Source organism: Squalius cephalus, assembly GCF_949319135.1.
Source record: "Squalius cephalus genome assembly, chromosome: 3".
Lineage (NCBI taxonomy): Eukaryota > Metazoa > Chordata > Actinopteri > Cypriniformes > Leuciscidae > Squalius > Squalius cephalus.
Window position 1 is genome coordinate 34,211,308 of NC_137124.1, and position 22,995 is coordinate 34,234,302.

General features: G+C 37.1%; 1 protein-coding gene across 2 annotated transcripts in view; it reads left to right on the forward strand.

The window, feature by feature from the left end:
• Window positions 1–2,123: 2,123 nt before the first annotated feature.
• b4galnt4b (beta-1,4-N-acetyl-galactosaminyl transferase 4b) overlaps window positions 2,124–22,995 on the forward strand; it is a 91,488-nt gene continuing 70,616 nt past the window's right edge. For both annotated transcript variants that reach the window (XM_079866067.1, XM_079866068.1), the window contains exons 1-2: window positions 2,124–2,727; window positions 2,991–3,200. In XM_079866067.1, coding sequence (XP_079722193.1) covers window positions 3,056–3,200 — 145 coding nt within the window. In that variant the 5' untranslated portion in view covers window positions 2,124–2,727; window positions 2,991–3,055. The remainder of the gene's footprint in view (window positions 2,728–2,990; window positions 3,201–22,995) is intronic.

The window sequence follows — 22,995 nt, forward strand, 5'->3', positions numbered from 1 at the left end:
TCAGATTTTTTGTTGTTGTTGTTGAAACACACAATACGCCACTGCTCCGTATTACCACAAGAGGGCTCTGTAAACGAACTGTTTGTTTACAATGTATCCTCACTGATCCCTCATTCGCACTTCATCCCACGTTTTAGTTAGCCTACTTGTCATATTTTCAGCAAAAGATCAATAGCATTATAATCCATTTCATTATTCCTTTCTTTTATGCATAGAAAAGGTGTTCTGGTGAACTATGGTAGGCGCAGCAATGTTTTAGATTTCCATCTCAGAGAACACGTCAGAGATTGATACCGCAGTGAGATATTTGCTTGCATCATCAGACTACCTGTAATATGAGTATCTTTCATGTCTGTTTCCTGCTCTCGGAGGACACTGACAGCATGTGGTGACACAGGTTTGTGTGATGGATGCCACGCCTTGGCAGATTGTGAGTGCCATACATCATAATTGAGCCTCAATGAGAGTGAGAGAGAGAAGGGCTGACAGAAGTAGAGCAGACGCGAGAAAGATGACACACCATCACTCATCTTCATAATTGAGCAGGTATTGATGCGCTTAGTGCTTAGTTTTGCAATGCAACACTTTACCCTACAAAGGTTATCGGACTGCACTCATCTAGCCTACTCTTTAGCCTTTAACTATGTTTGATCTGAAGAAGAAAAAAGATCAAATTTAAAGATAAAGATATAAAGCAGCTGGACTGGAAATCTTGTCAGTTCATATTCAGCTTTGATCTGATTTTGATCAGCTCCTTTGAGCTGAGACAGAATCAACTCTCAGGGTTGCTGAACATTAGCACTTGCACCTCTCTTTCTCCTCCTGCTTTATGCCTGAGGTTATCCGTTTAAAGACAGTTTATCATGTGCCTTGGTTTCAGCATCCAAAACAAGGAGGACAGAAATCAGCTTTCAAAGGTTAATAATCTCCAAAGGAAGCACCTTTAATCCTGACATACTAAGGGTTTTTCTAAAGGATGCTTTATTCAGACCAAGCTGTTATCCAGTCCTCCTCCATGAGCCTTAAATAATAGACTCTTCTGGTAGAGTTTTAGCAATGGTTCAAAACAGAAACTGCTGTAAATATCATCATATGCCCACATACTGTACCTAAACTGACTTTAACATATAAAGAGATATCCATTTGGATAAATTAAGATGAACAATACAATGAGAAATTCACTTGTTATTAGGATATTTCTTCACATAGCCTATAGCTCTAACGCTTTGCTATAGACCTATGAACATGTAATCAGGGCCTTATATGTTTTCATTTATTGGGCTGTGGTCATTTTCTCATGTTCTCAGAGTGGTACAATAAATATTTTTTCACAAAAATAAGTGCTAAAATAATTAGATTTAAAAATATATTATAATAATGGTAGTCTATGTACAGTAATTATGTTTCTCATCATACAGTCCATGTTTTTTGGATAACAGGTGGATGTTATCCAAAAAAATATAAAATATGTTTTATTCAAAAACTTTAAAACCACATCTATAATTAAAACATACTTAAATAAATTGTCCACACTGTTATGCAGGGTTTAGTATAAGTTTAGTAATATAAAAAAAAATTATGTTTGTTTTAATTAGAAAATGATTAAGTGTGTCCCTTAAACACGTTCTAATCTAAATTAAAAGTGAACTTTAAGCTTTATAGTAGGCTTTATACAAAGCTTTTTGACATACAATGAAATTACACTTATATTGTAGAAAATAAAATAATAATAATAGTTTTATAGAGAGAGAGAGAGAGAGAGGGAGAGAGACTATATTAAGGTATCACATCGGGGGACATTTTGTCACTTAATAAATGAAAAAAGTAGCCTATTATAGCAAAAGTTTAAATTAGAGGTAGGCTAGTATTACCTAGAGTGGGTATTGTCAGTAAATAATAATAATTAAAATAATTGCCTAATATGATAATAATGCCATTTAGTTGTATGATTTTTGACAACTTCCCTTAGTTAATGTCTTTTTAAGAGTCGTAAACGTCAGTGTGTGAATGGGATGAAGGTGGATTCAACAATGCCCAGGGATCATTCTTGAGGCTTTCAGGGAACGCGCGCTGTGAAGGCTTGCTCATGAAGGTAACAGCTCCCTCTATCATCAGAACAGACCACTGTTGAAAACCAGGATGCAACTATGGGATGCGGTCGGACAAGTGCGCTGATGCTGGGGGAATATTTCAGTTTTCTTTAATAGCAGAGAACACCAAAACAAAAAGGACTCAAAACAAGGATTTAGATGGCACCAGACGAAGATGTTTGCAGTCGATTTGTATAGACTGTAAAACACACCGGGGAAACAAAAGCGTGCTCGTGAATACCAGCGCGAGAAGAGGCACCGAGACAAACCCAGAAAACAGCGATGCTTTATCAACGCAAGCAGAGCTTTATTTGTTTTCATCGCTCTTTTTACAATAAACACGAGAATAATCCGAGAAAAACAGATAATTTAACACTTCCACTGTCTGCTCATCACATAACGCGCCTGGAGTAATGATTTGTGCTGAACTATAATGACAATAACAGACTTTAAGATGAAAACCTCCGTGTGAGACATATCGAAAAGGAAATAAGTGTGTACAGTAAGTTTGTTCTGGTTGGACTCAAGTGAGCAGTCAAGACAGACACAGGACAGCGCAACATCAGCCAACACACACACATCTCCTGTGTTGACACCGGTTAGACATGCCAATTTTATTGAGAAAAACACGTCTACTGTAAGTATTAATTATCAAAGCAATAATAACTGACTGTACACATAACCGTGTAAATGTCATTTATAATGAATACCCTTTAGTACAGCAGATGCGGATGTGGCGGGGAAGTTTTGAATGTCATTGTTATAAACATAATGTTCATCAAGAATAAAGGAAACATTCTTTAGATGTTCATTTGCAAGTCTAAATCTGTTCCAATCTGCTAACTATTATCAGTATTGTGAGTGTGAAGCTGATCATTTCAACATCTTTTGAAATTCTAGCTGTACAAGATCAACACTGAAGGGCACCAGTCTGAATTTTCCACTGAGTGGGTGATGTTACTGTAATGAGGATGCGCTTTCCTCTGAAGAAGATCCGCAAGCAGTTTAAACTCCTTCTGCTGCTCGTTTTGCTTATGTTTGCCATTGGGTTCACGTATCTTCACATCAACCAAGGCAAAGCCATCAAACTCCACTTCAACTATGGGAAAGGTCAGTATGGATGATGGTGAACGAGATTTCACCAAGTACAACATGTTCCTTGATCAACATCTTTGTTGAGCCTGGAACAACATTCCAATCAACCAATCAGATTTGAGGGACAAGTTTATAGTTTGTCACTAGGCTTACAACCAGTGTTTGGTGCTTCTACATCAGTGTTATTCACCTATATCATTCATTTCCCTATGATTTTATGGGTGACTTATGGGTTAGGGTTAAGACTACATTTTGAATGTTGTTCCAGGATCAACAAAATGTGTAAAATATATTATATTTTACTTGGAAAAATCATGGTGACCGGATGACACTATAGCCTTGAACATTCATATTTCTTATCAGCGAACAGTCAGGCCCATTGAAGCTTTAATGAACATATCCCGAATAACTTGGACAAAAATCTAACCATGTGAAGCTGACTGTGAAAAATGGACTATTCATAATTATCAATTCAATGTTTCTATTGGGTTTCAGGAGGTTAATGAGAAAGGCAGTAGAGCTGTCCATTTCTTAAGCTATTGTATGATCTAAATGAGGATTTTTCCTTCAGGTTAAAGTTTAATTATCTCTTATTTCTGCCCAGCGAACTGCTGATTATTCTCAAACTAATATGCACTCTTGGTTGTACAACCATTAGTGTCATTTATCTCTTTTAATTCCTTTTATAACTGTTTTAATTTCCCTTGCTTTTATTTTGTGCTTATTTTCTATGCAAAGCACTTTGAATTGCCATAGTGTGATATTTTAATTCCTTTCTATGTAAAGCATTTTGAATAACTGTTTTAATTTTCCTTGCTTTTATTTTGGGATTATTTGTATTCCTTTCTATGTAAAGCACTTTGAATTGCCATAGTGTATGAAATGTGCTATATAAATAAACTTGCCTTGCCTTGCCTAGTACTACAGATAAGACTTGAAGCGGCTCTGTGCAAAGATGATTTTCCTTTATGCTTTTTAAAGAGAAATTAAGTCTAACCCACAGGCACAATTTGATGAATGTCCTGAAAGGTACCAATTCAGTGACAAGAGTTCCCCTTCCTTTAGTTACTGTCAGGAATAATCACTTACCACACAATTCTAACAGCACTAGTGAACTTTTACACATTTTTCTTTTATACTCGGTGTTGTATGTGAATGCATAAGAGAGGTCGACGTAAAATGCTTTTTACATATTAAGACTTTTATTCACATAGTAGATATGCATACATGTAGCATAAAATGTATGATATATAGTTAGAAATCATGAATTCCAGTGCTCAGACATTTTTATTCAGCTCACATGTGGGTTTTGTTTCTGCTTACCACTAAATAACATTGCATCAACTTAAAAAAAAAACATTTAAAATATACAAAGACGTTTTAGCAAGAGTAGTCTGTTTGTAGTCAGAGTTCGGATGTTGTTAAATAGGTTGACCTGGAAAACTTATGAAATACAATAATCAGCACATTCACTAATCACTATATCAAAAGCTTAGTTTGAGATTCTGCATTGGTTTCCTACATTAAAACACTCACACATTAAAACATTTTTGTTTTTATACCACACCCACATCCTCTCTTATGCAAAAATGTCATATTTGCTCTGAGAAAATGTTGAAAACAATTTCTAATTTAGCATTCGAAAAAACTAAATTGGATTTTTTTTTAATCACAGTCTCTCATTAATGTTTACCTTGAAGCCATATGTCCTTTGTTATTAGAGGTGAAGTAATTGTTGCGGATTAGTTGATAAACCATGACTATTTGAGAGAGGAATACATTTGTATATTTCTAATTATAGCATAAAGGCTCTAGGCTTTTTTTTCCCCATTGGTTTTCCACTGATTGAGATTTAAAAATGGAAGCTAGCTGCTGTGAATTCTGTGGCTGAAGTTGACAGGCAGAGAAATTAGAGGTACAGACTCTTTTAACCCATGGGTTAATGAAATTTGTGTTAAGCTTCTCTCGACACACAAGGTAATGCTTATGCAAATGGCTGTTTTGGACAGATGCCACAGTTATCTCAAGTGAGACGTTCATATAGGTGGGAAGTAAGAGCGCTAATCTCGAAAGTCACTTCACCCGTTAGTCATTAGTCAGAGGGGAGGTAAACGTCTTGGAGGGCATGTTGATCTATGTGGACAAAGGTATTTTGGAGACACACTTGTTGCACAATTGCATTTATACTGTGCATCTTGAATGCTAGTCTTTTCATCAGCGGGAGAGATCCTGCATTTGTGTTTAGGTGACTGAACAGTCCGTTGTCTGTTGACTTGGCTCGGGGCAAGGACACATGGAGCAGGTGGTGGTCCACTCAGCACAAGACAGGAAGAGCATAAAACATGCAGATTTTGATGAGCATACTGCCAGTCAGAGAATTCAGGCAGAAGCACATTTTGAAATATGAAGTCTTATTCAAAATGACTACTTAGAAGAGACACTGGGACATTTTTTTCTTACAGTTATTCTTAGCTCAGTGAGGTAGCCTATCATATGTTTACATATGCACATGCACTTTTTATGTGCAAAATATTTCTTTAGCAATTTTTATGAACAACTCAGTTGTCCATGCAACCAGCAATGCTTTGGGATTATCAGTGTTTCTCGTCTGGGCAGCTTCAAGTATCACCACATAGATCTGTCTGCGGCCTCTTTCTGCAAGAAGGAGCAGTTTGTTTACCACCCACTCGGTTAATTGGGAGGCAGTCGGCTGACATCCAAGGAGCCGTTCATGTGTCACCTACACCTGCTATGAAATTTGGACTGAGACTGACTGGTCATATACGTTCAGGTGTGAAGCCACTGGGCTGCACTCAGATTGGATAAGCCCATCTGTGCCAGGCTCATTTCCTTCTTCAGCAGGATATCACAGATATTAATGTATGAAGTGAAACCAAGAATGCTCAAAGTGTACACCTTTCCAAAGCATACAGTAATATGATAACTGTGGTCACAGATGAAGCTCTTATTGGACTTGCATCACTACTCTAATGTGTTACCTAGTCACTCTTCAAGAACTACTTGTGACCTGGACCATTATTGTAAAGTGAAAAAAAAAAAAATTCACTTTAAAATAATGGCCAAGATCACTAGTAGTTCCTGCAGGTATATTCAGAGTAAAAAAAAAAAAAGATTGATTACGTCTCAGACACACGATAATGTTGTGATTAGTGATTAATTTATAATTCTTTATAATTTGTCATAGTTAATAGTTATTAATGAGGCTAATCTCATTCAGTAATTATTGATTACACATAAGGAACTCTCTTAGTCCTATGTGATGAGGTTCAGAGTTTGGAAGGAAGAAGACAGGGTCGGCGTGACCGGGACTCGTTCGTTTTATTGTGAAAACTCCAAACCAATAAACAAAACAAAAGGCGCGCAGACAGTGCATTCACCGTAGCCTTGCTACAGCACAAAACAATCTCACATTAAATACTCTTTCCACCTGATCAGCTCAGACTCATTCCACTAAGTTGTCGGCCACTCTTTCCACTTGATGACGGCGTACGAGTCCTTAGTCCTCTCTCTCTCTCTCTCTCTCGCCACATCCTAAATTTTATATTACTTACTGATTAGATAAGCATATTTCCATATTAGTTAATAGTAGTAGCTAAGTGTTAATGTAGTACTACTCATTTGTTCTGAATTACTTCCCTGCATTACTTATTAATGACGGACCATTATTCTAAAGTGTTACCCAGCATGTTTCATACACCCAAACATTATGTATTACATATAAAAGATGCTGGCACCTCAAACTCTCATTGGTATTCCTGGATGCAGCAGTGGCTCTGGCTCTTGGGCTGAAGATGTGCTCTGCATGGCCTGAGTCCAATTGTAGAGGAGCCATTATCATTCCTTATTCATGGCTCTTTTATTTAGGGAGAGAACTATATGGGCGGTTGCAAGTTGCATGTACTTTTTTAACAAATGTTCTTTTACTGTGAGAAGTTTGCACATTGCTTTACACAGTTCGGTTCCTATACATTATTTCAAAATAATGTATTTTGCAGCCTTTGTCTTATTAGTAATCTTTGCCAATATTGATAATGTGTTTACTAGGGCTGTCAAAAGATTAATCGCGATTAATCGCATCCAAAATAAAAGTTTGTTTTTAATAATATATGTGTGTGTACTGTGTATAATTAATTTTGTATATATAAATACACACACATGCATGTATATATTTAAGAAAAATGTGTTATTTATATATAAAAAAATTATATTTATATATAATATAAACTATATAAATATATATACAGTATATGTATGCAAATATTTCTTAAATATATACATGCATGTGTGTGTATTTATATATACAAAATAATTATACACAGTACACACACATATTATGTAAACACAAACTTTTATTTTGGATGCGATTAATCGCGATTAATCTTTTGACAGCCCTAGTGTTTACCTTTCAAAAACTCATGTTAAACTCATGAGCAAAAGTCAGATTGGCAGTTGTTAATGTACTGAGTATGAATAATCTTTTATACAGGCAGTTTTGCAGTACGAAGGAAAGGAAAATCTTTATCCATCTGCTAGGCTAACAGTACAGGTGCAAGTTCAGTTGATTCTTTGAAGATGGTGTGACATCCAGTCATGCTAACATTATTAATTTAATTGTAATAATCATCATTTAATTGTAATATTATTTCACAATATTACTGTTTTTACAGTATTTCTGCTGATTTATTTAGCGATGACACCCCTCTGCTGTGTGTTGCAATGGATCTGCTTTGGCTTTGGCTTTGTAAGAAGCTATCTTTAGGTTTCGGACACCATTACAAATGGCTGTCCCCTCAAATAGTGCTCTATTTAAGGGTATGGAAGCAATTTCAGACAGCCTTATAATTTGCAATCCATGTTTTCACTGTCATACGGTATGGAGTGGTATTTCGTCTCTTTTGAAAGAGTACAGAATCTCCGGATCAAAACACAATTGAAGAGAAACAAGCGATAGAAGCATTGCTTATGCACAATGGATGCTTGGACATATCTAGCTGCAGAAGATCTTGTGTTGTTAAAAAGCAGTTCCAGACAGAGTCTTTAGACGCTGCTTGGTTTTTCCTCACTATATATTCACTCCTAAAGTAGATTTTGAAACTATGAAACATACATCAATTACTAATCAATACTCAATTTAAATTATTCAATATATTCAGACATTTCTCGGTCTTTGTCATATGGAGGCACATCATCCATGCATGTTTTGAGCAGTGTTGTGTACTCGAGACTCGGACTTGGTCTCGAGACCATATTTTAATGGTCTCGGTCTTGTCATGGACTCGTGTGCATTTTGACTCGGAATTGACTCATACTCGAACATATTAGGACTCGGACTTCCCGAGTCCACTCGAGTCCCATTCAAAATATTTCATGATTGTTACTGTATGTTAATATTTCTTTAAATTGTTGTTTGATTGAAACGTCCAATGATTGCTGACTTTCTTGTGCGCAACTGCGCATGACTTGAGACTAACGTCTAATTTTAAGTAATAATTGTAATAAAATGACCTTTACACCACCTACTATGTGGCCTTTTTACCATTACAGTGTACATAATTCCATATGTGGCCTTTTTACCATTACAGCGTACATAATTCCATGGTATATTTGATTTACTGTTTGAGTATGGTGCCAATTTTATTGTTACCATCAAATATTTTACATATTCTTGAAGATATCTTTAGGTCTGGTTTTTAGACCCAACTTCAGGTTATCCAACCTCTCTGGTCTCGGTCTCGACTCGGACTCGACTCTCTCTGGTCTCGGTCTCGACTCGGACACGACTCTCTTTGGTCTCGGTCTCGACTCGGACTCTACCCTCTCTGGTCTCGGTCTCGACTCGGACTCAAGTGAGCTGGTCTCGACTACAACACTGGTTTTGAGAACAGCTGTATATCAATGCTGCGTTCCAGTCCACTTTTAGACACGCACTTGCGAACTTCCCTAAGCACTTCCCCTCGAGGGAATCCCCGCCGCCATTTTGAAGTGTGTTCCACTTCGTGAAGTGGGCGAGGGAAGTTTAGATGGACAGACCCTCGTTCCCTCGATTTTGACCGAGGGAGCGAGTCTACTTCATGTATACACTTCAGGCACCTATATGTCCCACAATGCGATTGTGACGTCACCACAAATCTTGTCTAATCACCACCACAACAAACAACTCTATGATATATTAATTATATATATTTTTAATTTAAAACAACCCACACACACACCTATATACATTTGGATGCTACATTAAACAAATTCTTAAAGGGAAAAAGTTTAAATAATAAATCAACTCTTTAGCTGATTCCAAATGATCAAGGGCTTAGGACAGGGATGGGCAACTTCGGTCCTGGAGGGCCACTGTCCTACAGAGTTTAGCTCCAACCCTGAAAAAAATCACCTGCCTGTAATTTTCTAGTAATCCTGAGGACCTTGATTAGCTTGTTCAGGTGTGTTTGATTAGGGTTGAAGCTAAACTCTGTAGGACAGTGGCCCTCCAGGACCGAAGTTGCCCATCCCTGGCTTAGGAAGTTCCAGTTCAGCCCATTGCAGTTTCTGCCAGTAGTGGGCACTCGTGCATCGCAAGCAATGACGTACATCCGAGTGAACGAGACGGAGGGAAGTTAGCGAGTGAAGGGCATGACAATTTTGGACTGGAACGCAGCACTGGTCTTCATAGAGCTTGTCTGCTAACCTGCTGTAATGTTTCTGTTTGTTTGGACTTCCTCTTCTTCTTCCTCTTCTTCTTCTTCTTCTTCTTCTTCTTCTTCTTCTTCTTCTGTAAATTTTATTGGCAGCTTGCAATCAGTGTGCATTACCGCCATCTACTGGGCTGAGGTGTGATCTCATTGGGACGTCATCATTCAAAAAACAAACAAAAACAAAAACAGCCCAAGCTTCAGCTAGCGCTGCATGTTCAGCTCCTCCAGCTTCCACCCTGAGCTTTTGACTTCCTCTGTGTTCATTGTTCAGTTTCTAGCCACTCCTTCTTCATTAGTTCATTTGGTTCAGCTGTATCTGGTTAGTTACTATGGTTACTGTCATTGAGTTCATTTGCTCCAGCTGTGTCTCGTTTCCCTGATCTGTTCTCTCTGTATTTAAGCCCTCTGTTTCTCACTGTTGGTTGTCTTGCATTATATATTGTTATCAGTGATTTGTGGTTGTTTGTTTTCTGGTCTAAGTTTTTAATAAAAAAAAAAAAAAAAAAAAAATCCTATTGTATCTCCTTTGCCGTGCGCTTGATCTCAACCACCTCAACTGTGACACCAGCTAGCTGACAATGGACAGAGATCTAGATGCTAAAGATTCATGTGTGGGTGGGTGGAGGCACCCTCTGTAATGGATGTGTTCAACATGCTGCTTTGATGAAAGCAAGAGTTTGCATTGTTGTAAGAGTGTTGTGGCAAATTGGGGCAGGTGTATTTTTACTCAATGCTGTTGAATCTGTTGGACTTTCAATGTTATCACAATTTAACATCTTAAACAAATAGTTCTGTCTTTGAAGGATATGATTTAATTCATTTTAATGCTAGCATTTTAAACAAATGTGGGGAAAGAGGGTTATATAGAGTATAAGTCAGAGCTTGTATTTTCACTTGCCGGTAAATAGATGCTTGCAAACAGAAGTTTGACTGCAGAGGTAACCATAGCAACAATAAGCATGAGCGTTTTTTATTTTATTTATTTCACTCAATATTAGGTGCACATCAATACTATATACTGGCTTAATATACATGCATTGCCATTATTTGTCATGGTCATCATGATGTAATCCCTTTTTTGTTTTGATAAAAAAGCTGGAATCTGTACTGAAACAAATTTAGCATGCGATTAACATTGACAGGTTGCACCTTAAAAACATTCTTACAAAAAAGTTGACTCGTCTGAAAGTCACTGCATAATTTGCATGCTTTCTTGTTTCACAATGAACACAATGCTTTCTTGTTTCATTTAAATATAATTCTGTGAAATGTCTTGAGAGTGCCATGGAAAATGCAAATTCCTACAGTAATATAAAGTTCAGATTCTGTTGCCGTTTTTGCAAATATTACATGTTTAAAGCCCTTATTCTCAAATGAATTTGCACCCCTGTCTCCGATAGCCTCTTAAAATAAGTTGTTACATTATCACATCTATTTTAATTAACTGAAGTACAGAGTATTTTGCATCTAGCATATTTAATTGGTCCCACAGAATCAATTCAGTTCAGGTAATGTTGACAGATCTTTCTTTAATGTTCTATCTGTTCTTACGGACCTGCTGCCCTTCTTATCTATGTGAGTATTTGGGTATAAGAGAGTGAAGTTCTGTTTATTCTGGTTACCTTTTACTCCTTTATTTTCTTTTGGCCTAATGCAAGAAATCACTGGTTGCATGTGTGACTGATTTAGATGATAAATCTTGTTGTTTTTGTATCAAAGCCTACAGCACTGAAGGCACTGAAATGATTCTTGAGGCTTTTTAGCTGTACTGTAGCTCCCAATGACTGTTACAAATCAGCAGATGAGGGACCGGGCAGTCTGTTTTCTCTGTAGGAGATCTGTCCCTTCATCCCTTTCATTTAATCTCCCTTTTTTCTCTCAATGTGAAATGTACTATCTCTCTCATTTTCCCAAACAAAGGAATCTAACATATGCATGTATTCATTTATAAATATTAATGTTCCTGGCGCTGTCTCCATTCTTCCAGAGCTCGGAGGCTCAGCTAAAGGACTTTACTCAAGAAAGACACACTTTTAAACCTCCACACAGGATTATTTGTGATGAACTGGGTGAATGTTTTGTTATCCCCACACTACATATGACTGGCATGAATTCATAAATGTCACAAAATATCATGGTTTTTATTCTGAGTTAATGATATTTTGGATCCCCTAACCCTAAGCCTAAAACTAAACATAACACTCCACAGAAAACTTTCTGCGTTTTTACATTAAGTATAATTCAGTATTATTTTGTAATAATTGCAACTGGGGACAAATGAAGCTTACTTGACAACAACAGTTTCATTTCAATATTTTAACAACTAGAAAATAGCCTTAAATAATGTATAATTATCGTCAGTCCAGCACACATCAAGCTTTTTTGTACCTTTTACACACGATAAGCTTGTTCAACATGGACGCACAAACGATTGCTGTAACCAACAATACCTGCTTGTAAAAAACCGAATTAACATACAGTATCTCTAAGGCAAAATTATTAAATATTGAGAATGCAACAGAGCGTATTATATTTTCTCCATATTTAACTCCAAACGATCGCCACTGATCGGAACCAGCTAATAATCACACATTTCGATGATGCAAAAGACACGCGCATGCTCACGCCGTGAGAGGCAAACATGCATTTAGACAATATGGGGAAGAACTCAAATATGCACAGCATGCTGGGAAACTTGAACTTGCAGGACTTGGAGGCTTTTTGTCAAGAACAGCAAACAACTTCACTTCTCAGGACTAACCAGAGACCAAAGGAATTCTCACTATTAACTAATTGCTTATTAGCATGCATATTACTAGGATATTGTCTATTTATTAGCACTTACAAAGCATATTTAATGCCTTATTCTACATCCCTTAATCCTACCAATACATAAACTCAACAACTATTAATAAGCAGTAATTAGGAGTTTATTGTGGCAAAAGTTGTAGTTAATAGTGGGAATTGCCGAATTGGACCCTTATCTAAAGTGTGACCGTTTTTATTTTTTGTCTTGTAGAATGCATGTAAATATCTGTTAAGTCATATACAGTAGCTTGATCGGGGCATTACTAAATAATATATATATATATATATATATATATATATATATATATATATATATATATATATATATATATATATATATATATATATATATAGTATATCCAACTTTATCTGCATACATGCAGCACACTCACATAAAGCGTTATATAATTAAAGCAAATCTCAACTGCCTGATTTTTATTTAGTTGCTGAATGTAACCATATTGTCACCCAGCTCCCTATCTAAATTTGGATATATAAGAATGTCCAGCTTTATTTGCATACATACCATACTCAAGTATAGCCTACTCATTTAGTGCAATATATATCTATTGTCTTGATTTCTAGATTCTACAAAGAGCATGCACACTTATGAGCAGAACCGTATGTGCCATTAATATTGCAGTATAGTGGTTTGCAGTGTTAAAAAACACATCATGCCACATGCTAATTTGTGTGTTAGTGGCCAATCTCTCTGTTGGTCATTAGTCTCAATGGGACAGCCTGGTGGAATGCAATTCCCTCAGATGTTGTAGCGGCAGCTGGCACACAGATGTTAGAGTCGCCGTCAGGCTCTGCGGGTAAAGGGCAGAGAAAGGCTATAGGCACACCTGCCTTATGTGTGTGTGTGTGTACCCTTCTTGAAAGTGCAGGTGCATTGCAATATGAATGAATGCATTACATAAATTATTTTGTTATCTGAAAGTCAGCATGAAATGGAAGTTTCTTCCCTGTTGTGATGTACAGTATATTCGAGTGAAACGGCTTCTCGAACAATAACAAATGTAGGGTGGGGCTTGATTTTGTCCATCTGGAATTGATTGGATCATTGAATTATTGTGGTTTGCTATTGCTATGACATCATGTGAGTGACAGGTTGTCCTTTTGAATTGTCAATTTTTTATTTCATGGTGACTTTAACATGAGTCAATCAAGGGAAGCTTGTTACACATTGACTAATTGCTCATAAGGTGGCTGCGCTCTGTTGAATTTAGAGGCTAATGATAGTTTCCCCCTTAACCGTAATTATATCCCGACATCACTCCTTTAGCACTGTTTTTGGTATGAAAATAAATGTGTTAGTGAAATGCCACTTATTATTTTAAGTACATTTGACACTTCATTTGAATAAACCATATCAGACTTTAATCTCCGTACGCGTTCTTATCAATTGTCTCACACCTCAAACACGCAAGAAATCATTAAATCATACCTAGCACTAAGCTAGATTGATCTTTTTATAGAGTCTGTATTGTTAAAGACCTGTCTTATGTGAGCGGGTGGCATGATGTAGGTGCGCTGTGTGCTGTCACTTCATCAGATAGACACGGATCAGACAGACCGATCTCAGCGCAGACAGCAAGTGTCAAAACCTGTCTGGAAGAATATGTTCATTGCCCTACAATCGATTATCCATATTTGATACGAATGTATCTCTACATATAAATTTCATGTGTTGCTCTTGAGGACTATTTTTAGTAATGCATATTTTAAAGGAGAACTCTGGACAAAAATCGGTGTTGCCTACCACATCAAGGATGTTAAGAGGCTAAAAGCAGGTTTAAAACTTGCCCCATTTAAGTCAATAAGGTGCAAATTTTAAAAAGAGGATAACACGGTGTAGGCAACACCGATTTTTGTCGTTGTTCTCTGTACTGACAGCACTCCAAATTTACCAAAAAATCAGCTCAATGTTAAAATTGACCGGAGTTCTCCTTTAAGATTTTTTTTACTAAAAACAGTCTCTCTAAGTACATTAAAAATGATTTTAGCCACACATTCTGCTTTAGTGGGGAGTCTGGTATGCTTAGCTCATGCTCTGTCATCAGTGAAGCTAAATTGACTTTCATTTGGGAAAAAATCAGAAGAGGTAATCAGTAGAGTGTGCGGAAAATTCTCAGTGGTAGAAAAAAAAATGCAATTATCTGCCCAGATTCCAGTTTCTTGCACACAATAATGAAGGTTATTGTTTGGAGTCTAATGAAACTGTTTACTCATTGTAGAAGCTTTGAAACTTGACCAGATTACACTGTCAATTTGGTTTTATTTGTATAAAGATTAATGAGAGAGATTGCCTTGGTATTTGACTTCTATATATGAACTAATTATAGTTAGTTGAATTGCAGCTCATTAATATGTAAATACACAAGCCTTTCTCATTAACGTACAAGACAGTTTATGCTGAAACATCTAAATCGTTTACAAGTGCAAGGTAGGCCTAATTGAAATGGGCATTTAAGGACCTGAGGGTGACCTCTGCATTGCTGGTACTTTTTTGTACAATTGCAGAATATAATAATTTTTGCTGTGGCAAATCTGTAATTCTTCAGTAGGACGCCTTGCTGCATACGCTGCAGAGATAGATTAGTTTTCAATTACCTGTGTGTAGTGAAGCCTAAAAGCTGGACTGGCCTCTTCGTCATAGCTGTTAGGACTATTTAAAGCTCCACATATGAGATTTTGCTGATTCTGAATCTCTGAAGTGTCTGTAGAACTGCTGTGACAGACCTAGGGTTTTTGGATGCAGGCATTTCAGTGGAGTATTTTGCAGCTTCAGAGTGCTGCCCTAACGTACTTCAGATTCAGAGAGTCATGGACGATATCATAGGGAAAGAAACACATATGCTTCTGCAGAGGTTGATACTAATTATAAACATTTGCGTTCATGATTAATTTGTTTATTATTGCAATTAGCAAAATGTCAGTGTGTTCAATCTTACAGGTTTGCAAGATTTAAAATTAAAATGGATTTATTTTTTAATGCATGTGAGATTTGTGGGATCGTGTGTGTGTGTGTGTGTGTGTGTGTGTAGGTTTGGCTATACTTGTGAGGGCCAAATGTCTGCTCTTATATAGTGAAATATTATGGCAACCGACCAGTGAAGACATTTTACTGGTCCTCATTAGGTAAAAAGGCTTATAAATAAATGAATATATATATATATATATTTATTACACAGCTCTGTGTAATACTTGATTCTGATTGGTCAATCATGGCATCCAGCAGCAGTATGTTATTCTCGGATAACAACCAGTGAAAACTGTTAACACAGGCTCATCCGGGTAACTGAAATCAGTGTTATACGCTTGCTAGGCACCGTGCAAAATACAGCAAAAACATTTTAATAGTATTACAATTTAATATCCATTAATATATTTTAAAATGCTGTTTATTCCTCTGATGGCAAAGCTGAATGTTCAGTCTTCAGTGTCACAATACTCTGCAGAAATAATACTAATATGCTGATTTGGTGCTCAAGATTATTATTATTAATGTTAAAAACAATTGTGCTGTTTAAATTTTTTTTTTGTGGAAACCATGATAAAAAAAATTTAATTCAAAATAAAAGCATTTATTTGAAATGGAAATCTATTGTAACATTATAAATGTCTTTACTGTCACTTTTGATAAATTTACCACATCATTGCTGAATAAAAGTATTAATTTCTTTAAAAAAAAAAAAAAAATCCCCAACGAAATACATATTTATAGTTGTATATACAGTGTATATATATATAACTACCTTAAATTCATACCACAGTTTTATGATTATACTGTAAGGTTTTTCTGATTTAGTTTGCATATAAATGATGTTTTGTCAGATTCAGGCATGAAGACGTGAATGCTCACACCACTGCTGATTGCTCTTCTGCCTCCGCTGTGAAAGCCCACTGTGCAGGGAAGGACGACTGCTTGTGTGTGTGGGTTTCATGATGCAGAAGATAAAATGCCTGCCAAAACTCAATTGTCTAGTTTCCTGTCCTGCAGCTATAGACTCTTTTTTACCCTTTCGACAACAGCACCGCTCCCAAGCCCCTCCATCTGAACAAATATAACTTTACCAGATGCATCTTAAGCCTCGCCTCAGACCAAACTGTTCAGCTCATGCCAACTCTCCATTTCAAATCTTTTTAATTCAGTTTAATCCGTGACGGCAAACTCATACTCACAGACTCTGAGGAGAGCTCACTTACGTAAACAGACAAAAAGATCAACAACTCCAGTCACATAAATAAATCAATGATTTGCTTTTGTGTCCAAGGTCAAAACTAAGATCAGTACAAACGTCCCTTTTAATGTTTCTTCACTCCCCACCTTTGTGTTTTTTGTGTAAAAAGCTGGTAATTTTTTTTTCTGCTTGACAAATCATGCCTTCCCATCAGCCATCTGTCCTGATAAATGAAGCATTATTGATGGCAACATGCTGCATTTTTATGTTCCTCTGTGAATCAGCATAAGAGTCAAGTAAGAAATTACCATGACAGTCATATCAGGGGACAAGGGCATGAAATAGATCAAGGTGAAATATTTCTTATTAAATGTCTTATCTTCACCAGCTGTGCTGATATTAGATATTCTGTCAGATGACTTGGACTAAAGGGATCTCAGATGGTTTGTTTTTTTCCTCAAAGACGCTTCTAGTTTCTCCATTAAAGCACATGTATGAGCACTCCCAGTGGAAAATGTTTTTGCTCAGAGGCTTTTCTAGCTTCAGATACTCAATAGAGTCTCAGTTATGTGTTATTTATGTATCAACTCTATATTTAGTTATAACTCCTATAAAATTAATTGGGAAGTATATGTACAAATTCTGACATAGCCTACTGTAGTATAGAATTAATGTGGATAGCATAGAGTAGCAACGATTATTTGCCTTTGGGAGAATTTGATGACAGATGTTTGAATTAATTTGAAATCATTAGAATTTGATTGCAGACTTTGGTGTCTTGGCAAATCTGTGCAATTTTTTTTACATTGTTAAGATCTCTTTTGTAGGGAATCTTTTTCTCAGGAGAAACATAACAGAATGCAATTTAATATAATTGTTGTTTCTGAGAAACAGTTATTACAGATATTAAAGAGAAATGTATGTGTGTGTGCGTGCGTGCATGCGTGCGTGTGTGTGTGTGTGTGTGTGTGTGTGTGTGTGTGTGTGTGTGTGTGTGTGTGTGTGTGTGTGTTTGCTCATATTCGTTTATAGGCCTAATGACTTTTTCTCCAACAACAGTCATATTTTGCTAGAACAATTTTCACTGGCTTTATTCACACAGTCTCTTATTAACCTATTCTTCACATTTCTGGTTCCTCTGACATTGACAATAGGGTGGCTTGCAGACCACATCACTGGTCAGGACCTTTTTTAAAAGCAAGATTTAAATGCAAGATGAGGCTTCCCTGAGCTTGTGTAACTGTTATTTTCTTTAGGACAAATCAATGTCATATAGGGAACACTCAGGTAAAGCTTAACCTCTACTGTAGGACAAATTAGACTAATACATCTATTTTTTTTCTGGACATCTACCTAAAATAGAAGAAAATTTATAAAACAGATAAATATAAATTCTCAACAAACAAAAAAAGTGACCCAGTGACACAACTTGGGGTAAGTTGTGTCATTGGGGAATTGAAAAAATGTACATTTAAAATACAAATATGAACATAAAATTATTTGTTTAATGCATTTTAATGAGCCACTAGCACAACTTGCCCTCAATCTGATAAACTTTACTGAAAGGTACCTTTTTGTGAAAAAATATTTATTTAATAATTTAGAAGAAGAAGTTGTTTTATTTATATAGCGCCAATGGTCACTTTACATTGTACATTACAAAACATTTACACCCGCACACACATTGCAATCACATAAGGACACATATAGTCACATTATCCCAAATACATGTTAAATAGATATGTTTTTAGCTGAGTCTTGAATGTAGCCACAGATGAGATATTACGAAGTGTAAGGGGGTAGTGAATTCCATAATTTAGGAGCATTAACACTAAATGACCTTCCACCTACAGTAGACAACCGGAAACGAGGGATGGACAATAAACCAAGTTCATCTGATCTAAGGGACCGGGCAGGGCGGTAAGAGTAAAGTAGATCTACTGGAGGTGCAAGACCATTTAATGCCTTAAACGTTAGAAGTAATACCTTAAAGTGAATATGTGATGCCACGGGTAGCCAGTGAAGGTCATGTAGCAGAGGAGTAATGTGAGCAGAACACCTGGTGGAGGTGAGAACTCTTGCTGCTGAGTTTTGAACATACTTGCAATACGTTTTTTTGGGTAGACCAAGAAATAGAGCATTGCAATAATCCAGACGTGATGTGATTATTGCATGAATTAAGGTTTCAGCATCAGCTAACGTGAGAGAATATCGAAGACGTGCAATATTACGAAGATGGAAAAAAGAGTTTTTAACAAGAGAATAAATATGAGAGCCAAAAGATAGAGTTGAGTCAATTAAGACACCAAGCTTACGATAGATGACGAAGGCTTAACATGAATTTCAAAGGACAGGTCCATCCTTTTGACTGAGGCAGCAGAGCCAATCACCAATATCTCCGTTTTTTTATTATTTAATTTGAGGAAATTCAGGGACATCCAATGTTTGATATCCCTGATACATACAGTGAGTGAGTCAGGCAGGGATGGCCTATCGGAGCTGGTGGTAAGATAAATTTGAATGGCATCAGCATAGCAATGAAATTGAAGTCCATGCTTGCGTATGATGTCACCAAGGGGATATATACAGATGATAAACAATAGTGGGCCAAGAACTGAACCTTGAGGAACACCCTGTGTAAGCGAAGCAGTGGCAGATCTATAACCTTGTATGTTGATATACTGTAGTGCTTTCTGTCGCTGATGTAAGAAATGAGCCAGGAAAGAGCTGAACCAGTGATGCCGATATCAGAAAGCCGAGAGATCAGTATTTCTTGGCAAACTAAATGCAGCGCTTAGATGAAGAAGCATCAAGATGTTTATTAACCCTGAATCCACGGACAAAATAATGCTGTTAACCACCCGAAGAAGAGCAGTTTCAGTGCTCTGAGATGGGCGAAATCCTGACTGAAAAGGTTCAAAAAGACCATTGACATCTAAATATGATCGCAATTGTGAAGCCACAACCTTTTCAAAGAATTTTCTTAAGAATGTTAAATTAGATATTGGCCTATAATTGTCCATATTTAGATGGTCAAGGCCTGTTTTTTTTAAGAATGGGGGTCATCACAGCCATTTTTAATTCTGCTGGGACAATGGCAGAAGCCAAACTACAGTTTATCATATGTGTTATGAAGGGTGCAACCTCGAGGACACACATCTTAAGCAAAGCAGTAGGTGTAGGATCAAGCTGGCAGGATGTGGAATTAGACTTCACAATTAGATCACTTATGGCAGCAGGAGTAGTCAGAGTAAAAGCAGAGAGAGAGTTTGTTGAGTGAGCTGAATTAGATAACATCAAATGAACATTTGAGTCACTTGTATGAGGGATGTCTTTGGTGATGGATTCAGTGATTGACTTCAATTTGTCTGAAAATAATTGGGGAAAGCTATTCACAAGAACCCCAGAGCCCAAAATAACATGTGGTGGATTAGTGAGTTTGTTTACCATAGCAAAGAGTGATTTGGGCCTGCACGTGGAATTCCTAATGGTAGAGGAAAAATAAGAGGATCTTGCATCGTTGAGGGCTGTACGGTAGTTGAGCAAATGTTCTTTAAAAGCCAGAGAGTGCACAATGCGTCCAGTTTTCCTGTATAGTCTTTCTAGGTGGCGACCCTCAGTTTTCATCGTTCAAAGTTTAGGAGTGAACCAGGGTGAGGCACGAGTAGATGGAACCAGTCTAGTTTTAACAGGAGCATGCCTCTCAAGTATTTGAGAAAAATCATTATTGTAAATACAGCAGATTTCTGACGGACCGTTAGATAGTAAACATTCTGACAAGGTTGAAGCCCTTATTGAAACAGAGAAAGAAGATTAGAGGATTCACAGAATTGATTTTACGATAGGTGAGCATTTTCTTCAGTGGTGATATAGATATTGGAAAACTAAATCTGAAGTTTATGAGTTTTGATCTGAGAAAGCAAAATCAGAGCCACTAACAAGAATATTATATAAGCCAGATGTACATGTACAGTACCAAACGAAACCTACCAATTCACAAAATTAACGGAATGCATAGATGATATAAAAAATTGGATGACTCGTAATTTCCTACTTCTAAATTCTGAAAAAACAGAGATTCTAATTATTGGACAAAAAACTTCCTCGCGTAATAACCTAGAATACTGTCTAACACTTGATGGCTGCTCTGTTAAGTCTTCGTCGTCGGTTAGGAACCTGGGTGTGCTCTTTGATAGCAATCTTTCATTTGAAAGTCATGTGTCTAGTATCTGTAAAACTGCATTTTTCCATCTTAAAAATATATCTAAATTACGCCATATGCTCTCAGTGACAAATGCGGAACAGTTAGTTCATGCGTTCATGATCTCAAGGCTAGATTATTGTAATGCTCTACTGGGTGGTTGCCCTGCACGCTTAATAAACAAACTACAGCTAGTTCAAAACGCAGCAGCTCGAGTTCTTACCAGAACCAGGAAGTATGACCATATTAGCCCGGTTCTGTCAAAACTGCACTGGCTCCCTATTAAACATCGCATCAATTTTAAAATATTGCTGATCACTTACAAAGCACTAAATGGTTTAGCTCCGCAGTACTTGAGCGAGCTCTTAATGCATTATAGTCCTTCACGTCTATTGCGATCTCAAAATTCCGGCCAGTTGATAATACCTAGAATATCAAAATCGACTGCTGGCGGTAGATCCTTCTCCTATTTAGCACCAAAACTTTGGAACAGTCTTCCTAACATTGTCCGGGAAGCAGACACACTCTGTCAGTTCAAAGCTAGACTAAAGACACATCTCTTTGACCTAGCATTCACATAATACATTATAGACTTCTATAATTCAGTGTTCGGCTGCATAGATTAGGTCAGCTGGAACCGGGAACACTTCCCATAAATCCTGATGTACTCGTTACATCATAAGAAGAATGGCATCTACGCTAATTTTAGTGTCTTTTGTTTATCCTGAGGTTTTCCCGCAGCCTGCCGGATCCAGGCCGTATCCAGATCTGATGAAGGACCTGCGCCTGGACCCGATGACAACGCAGTGCTGAAGTGCCAACTAGTCTCTCCCTATGGAGGATCCCTTTACCACTCTACAGATAAAGCGTCGTCGGGAAACTCAATTCGCGTATCTACCCCGAATTGATAAAATAAAATAAAATTCTGTATCAAAAATTATAAGGAAACACCAGTACTTTGTTTAGGCTTGGTTTGTAGGGAATTCCAAACCTGCGCACATTCAAACGCACTTAACTATAGAACCAATTCTTAATGCGCATGTGAACGCCATCAGCGTTTCTCACAGGTTCGCGTTTAAAGTCTGTGTAGAGAGAATGGTGTCGTCTTAGCGGCCCCTAATTTAATAACAAATGATCGTTGCGACGGAAGCGAATCAATCAAAACTAACTTTAGCTGGAAAATAACTTTATTAAAGAACCGCTATAAAGCCAAAACGATCTCTGTTACCATAAATTATACGTTTATCTCTGTAAAGCTGCTTTGAAACAATCTACATTGTTAAAAGCGCTATATAAATGAAGATGACTTGACTTGACTTGACATATGAGATCCAGTATATGACCCCTGGAGTGAGTAGCAAAAGTTACATGTTGAGTGAAGTTGAAACAGTCCAGCACATACATCAATTCTTTGCATTGTGCAGTGTTTTCATGTATATTAAAATCACCAAGCAAAATAACAGATGAATGACTATCACAGACAAGAGTAAGTAACTCACTAATCTCAGAGAAAAATCCAGAGGGAAATTTTGGAGGTCCGTAAATTAAGATTACAGCCAGTGACGTTTGGCCAGTCATTTTCAGCACTAGGTATTCAAATGCTGCAACATCATGAAACTCGATCTTGGATATTTTAATAGATTTGCTTTGAAATAAAACATCTCAGGGTTACGCATGTCACCCAGTTCCCTGGGAAGGGAAAGAGATGCTGTGTCATGGCATTGATGCTATGCCTTCAGCGTGCGCCGGTGTCTGAAGCACGCATGAAACTCACTGATCCTATTGGTCAACGGAGGTCAGTCACCTATTACATGACTGATAGACTTAAGTTCATATTAATACAATCACTCTGACGGATTCAGTGATTCATTCAGTGAATGATTCGTCAAACTGATCCAGTCAGGTAA